Genomic DNA, 13,369 nt, shown 5'->3' with positions numbered 1-13,369 from the left:
ACCAAAGAGAAAGAGACACTGTGCACACAACACAACTTCGACAGGAGGTATACAGCCATTGCATATCTTGGAGTACACATCTCCTCCACCCTGAAAGATTGTTACACAAAACCATAACACCTTAATACAAACATGCAGAACTGAACTCCATAAGTTAAAGTCAATCAAATTATCTTGGCTAGGGAGACTGAATGCCATAAAAATGATCACACTACCGAAAATCCTATATACCCTTCAAATGCTACCAATCAAGGTCCCCACACCAATCCTCAAAATATACAATCACTGCTCAGGGCCCTCCTGTGGGATGACCACAAGCCCAGGCTGCCCAAGGCCATGATACAAAATAACCCCAGAAAAGGAGGATTGGGCATGCCCAATCTTTTGTTGTACCATAAAGCAGTCCTGTTAGAAGCTGTCATCAAATTACACTCTCTTAGTGGCACACTACAGTGGGTGGATATGGAGCAAGACTATCCACGCATCGTTTCCCTAACAGACATTCTGTGGACACCATCACACCTCAGAAACACTCTACATAAACTTTACCCACTGGCACTCATAGGGATGCAGACATGGGACATGTGCTAAAATTTTAAACTAGCACACATGGATCTCTGCAAAGCCTTGGCGAGATGTAGGGGTGACCAAATTAGACCGGCACTGAGGGGTACATTTTGTGTAGTCTACTCGGGGTTAAATACCACCTGGCAAACAAATAGCAGCCATGACTTTGATGGCAGCCAGAAACCTACTGTCCCAGAACTGGAAACAAGACATATGCCCTGCATACACGCAACTTACAAGATCCACCAATACTACTCATACAAAAGATTATCAGCACACACGGCAGAAAGCAGGACAGCCTTTGATGCTAACTGACAGCCATGGATGACATATGCCAACTCAGAGGGCAAATCTTAGCTATAAAATGAAGCAACCAAGATAGAGGAACGCAGAGGTCATTGAAGTACCAGGTTAATACATGTCAACTAACGTACCTCCATGTACCTAACCCTGTTTTTCTTCTGTACCCCAAGCATTGGACCATATGATATGACACATACATTATATTACCTTGGAGTATACTACCACTGCTTGATTGTATATTCCTGATATACTTACTTGTTTTCCCAAAACCCCTTTTTTTTTTCTGTACCATCTTTATTTTGATGAAAATAAAAATTGTCAAATTAAAAAAAATAAAAAATGTTTACCTTTCAAACTGTTCAAATTGTGAAGGTCACTTATACAGGCTTTAACCAGCTAATTACTTATAAATGATCAGTTTTATAACGTCATTCTTTTGTTGTGGTTTTCTTCATAGAATCCATCCAATTTATGGGGTTTATTAGAAATAGTATTTTGACCTTAGATTTTAAATTAGCTTTGATTTCACCTTGAATTCTCACTTTAGTGACTAACCCTGTTAGTGTTCTTGCAAAAAGGTGTTTTTTACCCCATCATTTCCCTTTAGGTCTACTCTTCAGCAAATTCTAATATTTAAATTAAACTTTCAGCAATATATTTAAAATGTTTTCATTACTCATTCTTGCACTTGACACAAATAAAGAATTTTTTATAGGCCCTATTTTGATCCTCATTTCATATTCCACTCCAAATTAGAATTTCAAGATATTTTTTCATATTTTGCCTGCTTTCATTCTCATTTTAAATTAAAAAATGAAATCCTCCAATTTAATTTCCAAGTCCAAATTGTATAACGCTCATCATTCTCATTTTAAATACCTCTTCTTACCATTTATTCATATATAGCCCAATAAATCTAATCTGCATCACTTTTCATATTCTTTTCCTTTAGCTATATAAATTCTTACATTAAATGCCAAGTTAATAGGCTTTTTTTTCTTTTTACTTAATTTAATTGTCTCTGACAATGTCAAAGAGTGATAGTGAGTACTGATACATACAAGAACGGGAGAAGGAAAGGGTGCGTTCGGGGACAATGTATTCATGGTGAACATGGTTTATTGTGGATTGCTGACCTGTTTCTTATTCTGATAACAACAGTGCTGCACATAGGAAGGAAAAACTTGTACCACTTAACTCTGGTTGTGATTCATTCATGTGGAAGTGTTGGGGGCGGGGGGCAAAGGCAGTGAGCCTTACTTAATAGTAACCTAATAATTTTCAAACTTTGGCTATTTTGATCGTAAATTTTAAATTTGCTCTGAATTCTCCTTGAACTCTTACTTTAGTGAATAACCCTGTTAGTGTTCTTGTTAAAACATATCTTTTTTTACCTATTTGGATGTACTTGTTTATTACAATCATTCAGATAAAAAAGTTAGCTTAGATCACAAGAGCACCTGGCTCCTTTCCAGTTGTTTTATACCTGCCATGTATAGACCTCTTCAATGCAGTAATGTATAGGCAAAATATGCATTGCCAAAATGTCATTGTAACTACAGCCTTATTGACCATAATCGTGCTCTTAGTTAAACATCAACCATATTACATTGGTCTACAGTCCATCTCCATTGTTGGATTCATTGAGTTCCCTTTCAGTAATATATAAGAACCAATAATAGCAGGCTCCGGTAGTGAACAATATGTGAGTGAAGACACTGCACAATATGTGTAACATTGCAATGCCCGTGTATTGTTTCATTAATGCAAATGTCGGTGTATGATGTGCATCAACAAGGCTGTATGTTGCCATAAGCAACTGTTCATGTTCATCTTTAAAATGTCGGCTCAATGCAAAGCCATTTGAAAATCCAATAATAATTATACAAGGAAAAAAAAGAACCAATAATATCTTTAAAATGTGTTTATTTTAAAGCTCTGCTGTCCATCCGAATTAATGCAAAGTCCCTTATCAGTGGTATTCAGGACCCCTTTAAAACGGCAGATGCTTTTCACCCTGGCTACTGAGTAACAACTATGAAACATATGGTTAAAGGCCTCTGACCATGTCACATCCATTACTGAGAATAAACTGCCTTGCTGGGCACAAGGCAAAGTCAATTCTTTCAGAGGAGCAGCTTTTGTTCTGCCGTCTTTCCATAAATAATAAGCACTCCTCATGCTTCATACATAAAGAGATTATTTAACTTATACTCTACCAGTAATCCCCTTTTTCCTAATTCCTCTTAAAATTCCTTTGAAAAATATATAAGGCAAAGGATCAAATAAATGCATTAAAAGTATCACTTTAGATTTGGGGGATGGGCATAAGTGATTTTCTGAGGAAATAAAAATACCCTGTTAACTTCACTGCATGTACGTATTACCGTATTGTTCATCAATTTGTATTTCATCCGAAATGATCGAGAAGGAGCATTAATAAGATAAATTATGTTATCTTCAAATGTTAGTAATGTTCTTCATGGGGTTAAACCAGACTCAAATCTGACATGAAATAATTTATCCATGCTAAAACCAAAAATTATGGCCACAATAGGAAGAAAAGTGCTCTGACTACCATGTTGTAATAGAGGTCAGAGAGATGTAATGGAAGCTAAAGGTTGTAATTTTATCAAATTCCAATCCATTTACTAGTTATTAGTTAGTCTTAAATACATACTTATGTAGTAGTTCTCTCTCTCTCTTTTTCCTCTCTCTCTCTCTCTCTCTCTCTCTCTCTCTCTCTCTCTCTCTCTCTCTATATATATATATATATATATATATATAAAGAGTGAGAAAAATAATTTGTTGTGTCATACTTGCATGAATTAGATTTTTGGTTTTATATAGGCAATGGGCAGACTAACATTTTACAATTTCCTATGAAAGTTATGTTTCTGTTAAACTGATTAACTGTTTTAAATAGAGAATTTTCAGATTAAGTACCATAAGTCAACTTGTTATAATTTGATGTTTCTCCCTAACAAACACAAAAACATTTTTTGTCAATATAGATTCTTTAAGTATGTGTATACATTACATGCTTTTCGGGGCTGACAACTAATTTTTATTTTGCCATCTCTTTGCAGAATTTGTACCAAAACAGGTTCCTTGGACTGGCTGCAATGGCCTCTCCTTCAAGGAACTCACAAAACAGGCGACGCTGCAAAGAGCCAATGAGATATAGCTACAATCCTGACCAGTTCCATAACATGGACATCAGAAATGGTGCACATGATGGCGTCACCATACCACGATCCACAAGTGATACTGACCTGGTGACTTCTGATAGCCGGTCAACCCTCATGGTCAGCAGCTCATACTATGTGATAGGACATTCTCAGGATCTAGTTATATACTGGGATATAAAGGAAGAAGTGGATGCTGGAGATTGGATTGGCATGTATCTCATTGGTGAGTCCACAGAGTGATAGTACAAATAGCCAGCTACTGTGCAACACCACACAAGTGCACAATAAAATATGGAAAGTATTCCTTGATTGCTATCAAGATAGCATTTTAACCTCTGCTCCGTCTATGTCCTAGATTGCTACCTTTTTCTTCTTCTGTCTTCTTCTAAGTCCACCTTCACTTATTATCCCTACCAGCCTGTTATGTTCCCCGTTTGTCTTGACTGCACTCTCACCTATCCCTTTGTTCTATATTAGCTCTTTTAGGGATTATTTTGTGTTTGCCTTTAATTTCCTATTATATGGTATATTGATACAAGCAAATTGTGGAATCCGATCTGGATTTACATTAATAATGTTTCACTGTATATCTGGTTTAAAGCATGAAAATCCATAAAATCTATATTGGAAAAGATAAAATGGCCAGGTTGGTTTAAACAGAGCTGGATTTTACTCAGTTTTGGCTACTTATGCCTCTAAGTAGAAATTCCTCAGCCAATTCTCAATTATTCCTGGTATAGTGAATAACTCTATTAATGTAATTGCCTTTTACACTGGTCAATATTAAGGCAATTCAATAGCCTCAACTACCCACTTTGCCAGAATGGAACAGGGTCACGTTACAAATGCTCTATTCGCAATTCGGATGCATGATTGTAATATGCATGCAAGTTATATCGCTCACATTGTGTTAACCTGAAGTGTTAATGTTCAATCAAAGTTATGTTATATCTTCCTTTCTCACTTTGTATTGTTGGCACAATGATTGTTCTGAATGTTAAATTGCTTTTGGAACTGCCAACTTTCTTTGTTATTGTTACAGTCCAAATGCTAATCGTATTGCTCCTCTAATATAAAGGATACTACTTAAATCAAATAAAAAAAATATTAATATTACTCTGATGTTCAAAATATGGATAATGGTTATATTATATAAACAAAAATACTTAACTGACAAAAGCCAGTTAGGACAGGAATATGTACACAAGAAACAAAGTGGCATTGTAGCTCTTGATGGAAAATTGTCACGTGAAATGTTTGCAAAATCATAGTTACTTGGAGCCAAATGGGCATGAGTTTAGGGCATGCCCACCAACAGTGCAGAAAGGATCCCACTTCTCCAAACCTTTCCAGCACAGGTTCATAGGGATCATGTGCATTTGTGACAACTAGAGAAGTGTCCAGTATCAGCAAAAGAGCATCCTATATGCTTGCTTTTTATGGTTTACACCTATTTTGAGGGAAGATGTAGCATCCCATATGCCCAACCAGTTACTCCTCCTAAATCTCTTTCCCAAGCATTAATGCAGGGCAATGTGATTTTGTGTAATGTGCCACTAATGTTGTGCATAAAGTAGAAACCTGGCCACTGTGGATCGGGGCCTCCATGCATACCTTTTCTGAATGTAGGTCAGAGGTAAGTCTTTGTAAGCAATTTTTGCGGACTGGGAGTAGAGATGACAAAATCAAGTAATACTCTGTCTTCAAATCAATCAAAGAGCTTTGGGTTCAAACCTGGGTGGAATGTTTTGTTCCTTAAAATAGGTGTTAGTGGGGAGATAAAGAAAGCGAGTTTAAATTTGTCTTTTATTTTATCCCACATATCGAGGGAGTGAGTGATAGCTGGGCAGTGGTGGGCACCAGTGGAAAATGGTCTTTCGGTATCCATATATATAGAGAGGGGTGATCTTTGCCAAAAATGAGATACTCTAGCTCTATCAATCTCTAATGTCCTGGTGTCGCATGCCACTGTTTGATGGCTGCCAACTGAGCTGCTTTGTAGTAATGTTTAAAATTTGGTATACCTAGTACACCATGTGACTTGGGCATATATAATGTAGCTGTGCGTATTCAAGGTCATTTGTGGCTCCAGATGAATTTATCTATGGCAGTTTGTAGATATTTGAAATTTCGAAAGTTGGGGGGCAGCCAAAGTGTTCTAGGACCATGAACAGGAAGGTCCAGAGGATAAGTTCAAACGTTTTCTCTGCGTCAAGGGAGATGAAAGCAAAAGGAAGACGCTTGTGTTGGGCAAACCAAATAAGGTTGATGCATCATCTAGTATTGTCAGCTGCTTGTTCAGGATAGATCAAGGTGCCTAAAAAAGGATTTAGTCTGTTTGCTAGTACTGGTCATTCATTTTATGTTCACATTCAATAAGCAGATAGGACAATAATTACCTGAATTTTCGTGATCCCAGTCTGGTTTGGGAATAATGCATATCCAAGGGTAATCTAGAAACCTGTAGGGTGTGTTGAAGACGTCACATAGACAGGGGAGTAGAAGGGAGCCAAATGTTTTGTAGTAAAGGGATGTGAAGCTGTCTGGTGACTTGTGGGGTTTAAATGAACCCAATGCCTCTACCAGTTCTTACATCATGATTTCACCTGCTAGCAGGGGCGTAACTAGGAATCACAGGGTCCTGGTGCAAGAATCCTAGAAGGGCCCCCTTCATGCCCTCACTGATACAAATGCACTGATATACCTCACTGACAGACACACAGTCATTGTCACACAAACTGTTTAGCAAACACATTTTCAGTGAAAAAAACACACACACTTACTGACAGACATACACTGACATGCATACATTAATTGACAGACACACACACTCACTGACAGACAAGCACACTCACTGACACACTGACAGACACACACTTTCACTAATTTGGCACACACTCAGTGGTGTACTAAGGGGGAGGCGGAGGGCAGTCTGCCGCGGGTGCCACTACAATGCCCCTCCTGCGCCGATCGCCGAGACCGGTCTGCAGCTCCCCAGAGCTGCAGACCATGGATCTCGCGTGCACTTCCCAATCAGAGCGTTGCCACGGGTTACCACGGCAACGCTCTGATGGTCTCGCGAGATCCATGGTGTGCAGCTCTGCGGAGCTGCAGACCGGAAATGAGGACCACCAGACCACCAGGGATCCCACTGGACCACCAAGGATTTAAGGTAATTGTTTAGCCCCCCTGCATCACCCCCCCTCCTCCTCCTCATCACCACCCCTCTCCTCATCACCCCCCTCATTATCACCCCCCTCCTCATTATCACTCCCCTCCTCATCACCTCCCCCTCTCCTCATCACCCCCCTCTCCTCATCACCCCCTCTCCTCATCACCTCCCCCTCTCCTCATCACCCCCCTCCCTCCCCTCGTCACCCCCTCCCTCTCCTCGTCACCCCCTCCCTCTCACAATCACCCCCTCCTCTCACCCCCCTCCCTGAGCTCCCTCTCACTTCACCCTCCACACCATCACCCCCTCCCTCCCCATCACCCCTCCTTCCTCCCCTCATCACCCCCTCCCTATCACAATCACCCCCCTCCCTCTCACAATCACCCCCTCTCACACAATAACCCCCTCCTCTCACCCCCCTCCCTGAGCTCCCACTCACTTCACCCCCCCACACCATCACCCCCCCTCCCTCTCACAATCACCCCCCCTCCCTCTCACAATCACCCCCCTTCCCTCACACAATCACCCCCTCCTCTCACCCCCCCTCCCTGAGCTTCCTCTCACATCACCCCATCACATCCTCTCCCCTCATAACCCCCTCCCTCCCCTCATCACCCCCTTCCCTTCACAATCACCCCCTCCCTCTCACAATCACCCCCTCCCTCTAACAATCACCCCCTCCCTCTTATCCTCACCCCCCGAGCTCCCTCTCACTTCACCCCCCCACACCATCACCCCCACACATCACACTTAACACCATTATTCACTATACAAACAGACACAGACACACACTTATACATGTGTGTCTGTGTATCTATATGTGTATCTGTATGTGTCAGTGTGTGTCTGTGTATATGTTTGTGTGTCTGTGTTTGTATCAATGTGTCTGTATGTGTGTGTCTCTATCTGTATGTGTGTCTGTGCCTCTGTGTCTCTATCTGTATGTGTGTCTGTGCCTCTGTGTCTCTCTCTGTGTCTGTATGTCTCTCTCTGTGTCTGTATGTGTGTGTTTTTATCTATATGTGTGTATCTGTGTCTATCTGTATGTGCCAGTGTTTGTCTGTGTATGAATGTTTCTATGTAACTGCATGTGTGTACCTATGTGTCTGTGTATGTGTGCCAGTGTGTGTATATGTATGTATGTATGTATATGTGCATACATCTCAGCATTTCACCTACAGTACACACAAATACAACCCTGCATTCAAATGTCAACACTACAAAAAAAAAAAAAAAACACCCGTACATTCACTCACACATACTCCATACAAAAACATGCTTACATTCAAACACACAAACGGTGCTTGGTCCTAAATACATAAAAATAAAAACACGGATCAGTGCTAAAGACATTTAAAAAATTTGCGGGTGTTTAAAAAAAATATATTTTAGGGGGGGGGGAGAGAGAGAGGGAGCCAGATATAGGATCCGCCCCGGGTGCCAAATGCTCCAGGTACGCCCCTGCACACACTAACATACACACTATCAGTGATTTGACACACACACACACTGACACACACACTCACTGACAAGACACACACTTACTGACAAGATACGTGCTTACTGACAAGACACACACCTTTACTCACACACTCACTGACAGACACACACACTCTTACTGACAGACACACACACACACTCACTGACAGACAGATACACACACACTTACTGACAGACACACTCTCTGACAAAAGTAGAAGCACACAGGCAGCACTCCAGGATAATGAAGGTACATTTTATTTGTGGGTTTATCACCTCACCAAAAAATAAGTACAATGTTTCGGCTCAACTGAGCCTTAATCATGCTGACACACACAGACACTGACAGACACATTCTCTGACAAAACACACATACTCACTGACAGACACACTCTGACTGACTGACAGACACACACTCACTCATTGACAGATACACACACTGACACACACATACTCTTACACACATTCAAAAACTTTACACAAGTGCAGCCAGCACTCAGCACACACAAGTAACAGCTGTATATAATGCCTACCTCTTTGATCATGTCCCCCTTTGTTTGACAACATGATCCTCGGGGTCCTTCCCCACCACTCCATCAGGGGCAGTGAATTCCCTAAGGGCAAGTTCCTTCAGCCGCTTTCCCTAGGTGCTTTTTTTCCAGATCGGATTTATTGGCTAACAATGTTAGAATTTCTTAACACGTGCCCTCTGATACGATTCACCAATTCTGGATGCATGTTTAATTTCAGTCAGTGTAAATATGTGGTTAAAATTTAGCCTTTAGCAGGATTAAAAGATTAACATTTGTAAATGTTTTCAGACACTTTAAAAGGTTACAAAACGTAGCACGCCATGTCACGGCATCATCATCCAATCTCATTAGATGACTATCTGCAGGCTCAGGCAATAGGTGTGCTGAGTATCACAAAAGCTTTAACTCACACCAGCTGCAGTTCTAAACCTCGTCCATCCCTGTAGGTTTTTTTGAAAGCATGGTTGTAGTCAGCAGTTTATAAAAATGCTGTGCCATATCACATGCTATGTTAGCCATTAATACATGATAGTAAAGTATGAGTTTCATGCCCATCTGTTCTCAACAAAATATGAATTTACCGGCAGCCAGCTGTTTTTCATTAATATGGTCAACGTGTCACCCTGCATTCGAGAAATGTCTCATTATAAAATACCAAATAATTGAAAACAATGATTTTCAAAGGTAATTGATAACATTTTCAACATTTGCCTGCTCTTATATTGTGAAAGGGGCATGAAGCAAGATCCAGGGTTATTAAATAACTCTGAATTATCAAGAATTCAAAGACAATTTCAATATAGCTGACTTGGAGAACTAATTAGCACTTTTCAGTAAATAATCCTTTTTAATTATTTCATAAACGTTCTCCATTGATGCTTCACAGCTTGGCTATTTTGGACAAAATTTTGCCATTTTTTCAATTTACTATAATTCATAAACACAGCCTGATACGGTTATTCACTAAAGGGAGAATTGGCAGGAATTCAAAGTAAATGTAACATTTAAGGCTAATAAAGTCCGCTATGCTTCCAGTTCAGCTATTTTGGTCTTCAATTTGAATTTAGTTTGAATTCTCTATAGTTCTCATTTTATAGAATAACTTTGTTTGATTCATATTCAGTTTTTTTCAGGATACTATATATCCTTTCTCTGTAAATCAAAAGTTATGTAGTGCCAAATATAAGCATGTAGAGGGTTAAAAAGAAAAACCCCAAAGAATCAAAAACAAGCAAAACAAAAAGCCATCATGGCATTCTATCCAAAGCATGCTTCAGAAAAGTCACTTTAAGCATTACATCGGGTTGATGATGCCCCCTGTGCCCACTCTTATTACTAAGAATGGTTTAGAACTGAAGCTCTCTCTGTCCTTGGTTCTTTTGCCACCCTGCGCCCCTGATAAAATTACAAGGATTAAAAGAAATGCTGGTGCTATATTATGAATGGGCAAGGTTAATGTCACAGGATAAATAGAGAGAGAGTGTCAGGATACACTAAAACGCCCAGCTTGCAGAACTTAAGTAAAATATTAAAGAAAGCCCTAAGGTGCATTACCGGGCCTTAAAACAGGCGGTTTTAACAAAAAGAAAAAAAAAGAAAAATACAAGACAGGCTGAGGTCAGGAATGAAGAGTATACGTAAACGGTAAGCAAGCCAAAGGTCAAAGAATAAAGAAGTCAGAATAGTCAATAAACAAGCCAAAGTCAGAATACACAAGAAACAATACCAGAAATGCGCTCTCATATAACCACAATGGAAACCACAACAGAGCACTGAGAAATGGACAAAAGAGGTTTAACCCCTTCAGGACCGGCCTGTTTTTGCGATGTTTGTACGTTAAGGACCAGAGCAGTTTTAACACTTTTGTGGTGTTTGTGTTTAGCTGTAATTTTCCGCTCTCTCATTTACGGTTCCCATACAAGTTATATATTGTTTTTTTCAGGACAAAAGGGGCTTTCTTTACATACCATTATTTGTATTATGTCCAATATTGTATTTAAAAAAAATAATAAAATATGGTGAAAAATTTAAAAAAAAAACATGTTTTTGGACTTTTACTTGAAAAATCTTTTACTTATCTACAAAAGCTAATGAAAAAAACTGCTAAATAGATTCAAAATTTTGTCCCGAGTTTAAAAACACCCAGTGTTTACATGCTTTATTGCTTTTTTTTGCAAGTTATAGGCCTATAAATACAAGTAGGAAATTGCTGTTTCAATATATATATATTTTAAATGTATCAATAGTGACCTTGTAACACCGTTATCTGTCATAAATCCCCGAAACACACCTAACATGTACATATTTTTTTTAAAGTAGACAACCCAGGGTATTCAAAATTGGGTATGTCCAGTTTTTTTTAGTAGCCACTTAGTCACAAACACTGGCCAAAGTTAGCATTTATATTTGTTTGTGTGTTAAAAATGCAAGAAACGCTAACTTTGGCCGGTGTTTGTGACTAAGTGGCTACTAAAAAAGGCTGAACATACCCCATTTGCAATACCTTGGGTTGTCTTCTTTTGCAAATGGTATGCCATCATGGGGCTAATTCTCATTCCTTGGCTACCATACGCTCTCAAAGGCAACCTAACCAATCCGACAAATTTCAATAAAAAAAAAAAGTAAAATCAAGCCTTATATTTGACCCTGTAACTTTCACAAACACTATAAAACCTCTACATGTGGGGTACTGTTATACTCAGGAGACTTCGCTGAACACAAATATTAGTGTATCAGAACAGTAAAATGTATCACAGCAATAATATCCTCAGTGAAAGTGCTGTTTGTGTGTGAAAAATGCAAAAAAATTCACTTTCACTGACAATATCATCGCTGTGATATGTTTTACTGTTTTGAAACACTAATATTTGTGTTCAGCGAAGTCTCCCGAGTAAAACAGTACCCCCATGTACAGGTTTTAGGGTGTCATAGAAAGTTACAGGGTTAAACACAGTGCTAGCAAATTAAATTATCTGGACTTTCGGCCTGGGTTGGCAGGCAGGTCCCTCAAATTGCAATCATTAAAATTACTTAATTAGGTAAAAATATTACATAAATACACATGTAGAATTTTAATATATATACATATTTATATATTTGACGTCTACGTGTATATTTATGAAATTATTTATGTAATTATGTATATGGACATATGTATATTTCGTATTGTTTTTATTTATTTATTTATACATAGATATATATATCATTACATTCTAAGTATATTTTGATATAAATATATATATATATATATCAAAATACTGTTAGAATAAAATTGCATATATAAATATTTTTTTATAATTATTAAAAATTATTTTTATTTTTTGTTATTTATTTTTATTAACATATTATTTGTATTTTATAATAATATATATATACCATATATATAGCAATTATATATATATTGTATATATTCGTGTGTAATTTAAATATAAGTGTATTTTTATATTAATATACGTATATATAAATATAAAAATACACTTAATATGACATTATATATATATATGATACATATACATATATTATATATAGATATAATACATGTATATATATCATATATATATACACATATTATTTATTTATTTTTACACTGATTTTACACTGGTTTTTTTTTTACTTTATTTTTTGGATTTTTTACTTGCAGGGAGACTGCCTGTCAGCACAGACAGTCCCCCTGCAGGCAGATACAAAGACCCCTATTGCGGTCATGTGATCGAGTGATCACATGGCCGTGGGGTCCTGATCTGCCGAGGGGGGACTGCCCGGGCAGACAGGCAGTCCCCCTGGACCGGGTGGAGCACTGATCGCCGCCGTGGGACCGACGGCGATCAGGTAAGTAGCCCCAGACCGTTATGACGGTTCAGGACCGTCAGCGGTCCAAACGCACGTTTTACCGCTGACGGTCCTGAACCGTCAGCGGTCCTGAAGGGGTTAAATAGCCTAAGGTGCTCCTTGATTGGTTGTAGAGGAGCATGTGACAGTGGACGTTCCCAGTGTTTGTGACTAAGTGGCTACTAAAATAGACTGGACATACCCTATTGGCAATACCTTGGGTTGTCTACTATTGCAAATGGTATGCCATCATGGGGGTAATTCTCATTCCTGGGCTACCATACGCTCCCAAAAGG

General features: G+C 38.8%; 1 protein-coding gene across 1 annotated transcript in view; it reads left to right on the top strand.

The window, feature by feature from the left end:
• HECW1 (HECT, C2 and WW domain containing E3 ubiquitin protein ligase 1) overlaps nt 1-13,369 on the top strand; it is a 319,149-nt gene that overhangs the window by 135,786 nt on the left and 169,994 nt on the right. Inside the window, exon 2 of the mRNA XM_063452127.1 lies at nt 3,960-4,284. Coding sequence (XP_063308197.1) covers nt 3,960-4,284 — 325 coding nt within the window. The remainder of the gene's footprint in view (nt 1-3,959; nt 4,285-13,369) is intronic.

The sequence above is a fragment of the Pelobates fuscus genome, chromosome 4 (genome assembly GCF_036172605.1).
Source record: "Pelobates fuscus isolate aPelFus1 chromosome 4, aPelFus1.pri, whole genome shotgun sequence".
In the NCBI taxonomy this organism is placed as follows: domain Eukaryota; kingdom Metazoa; phylum Chordata; class Amphibia; order Anura; family Pelobatidae; genus Pelobates; species Pelobates fuscus.
This window is presented reverse-complemented; position numbering and strand designations above follow the sequence as displayed.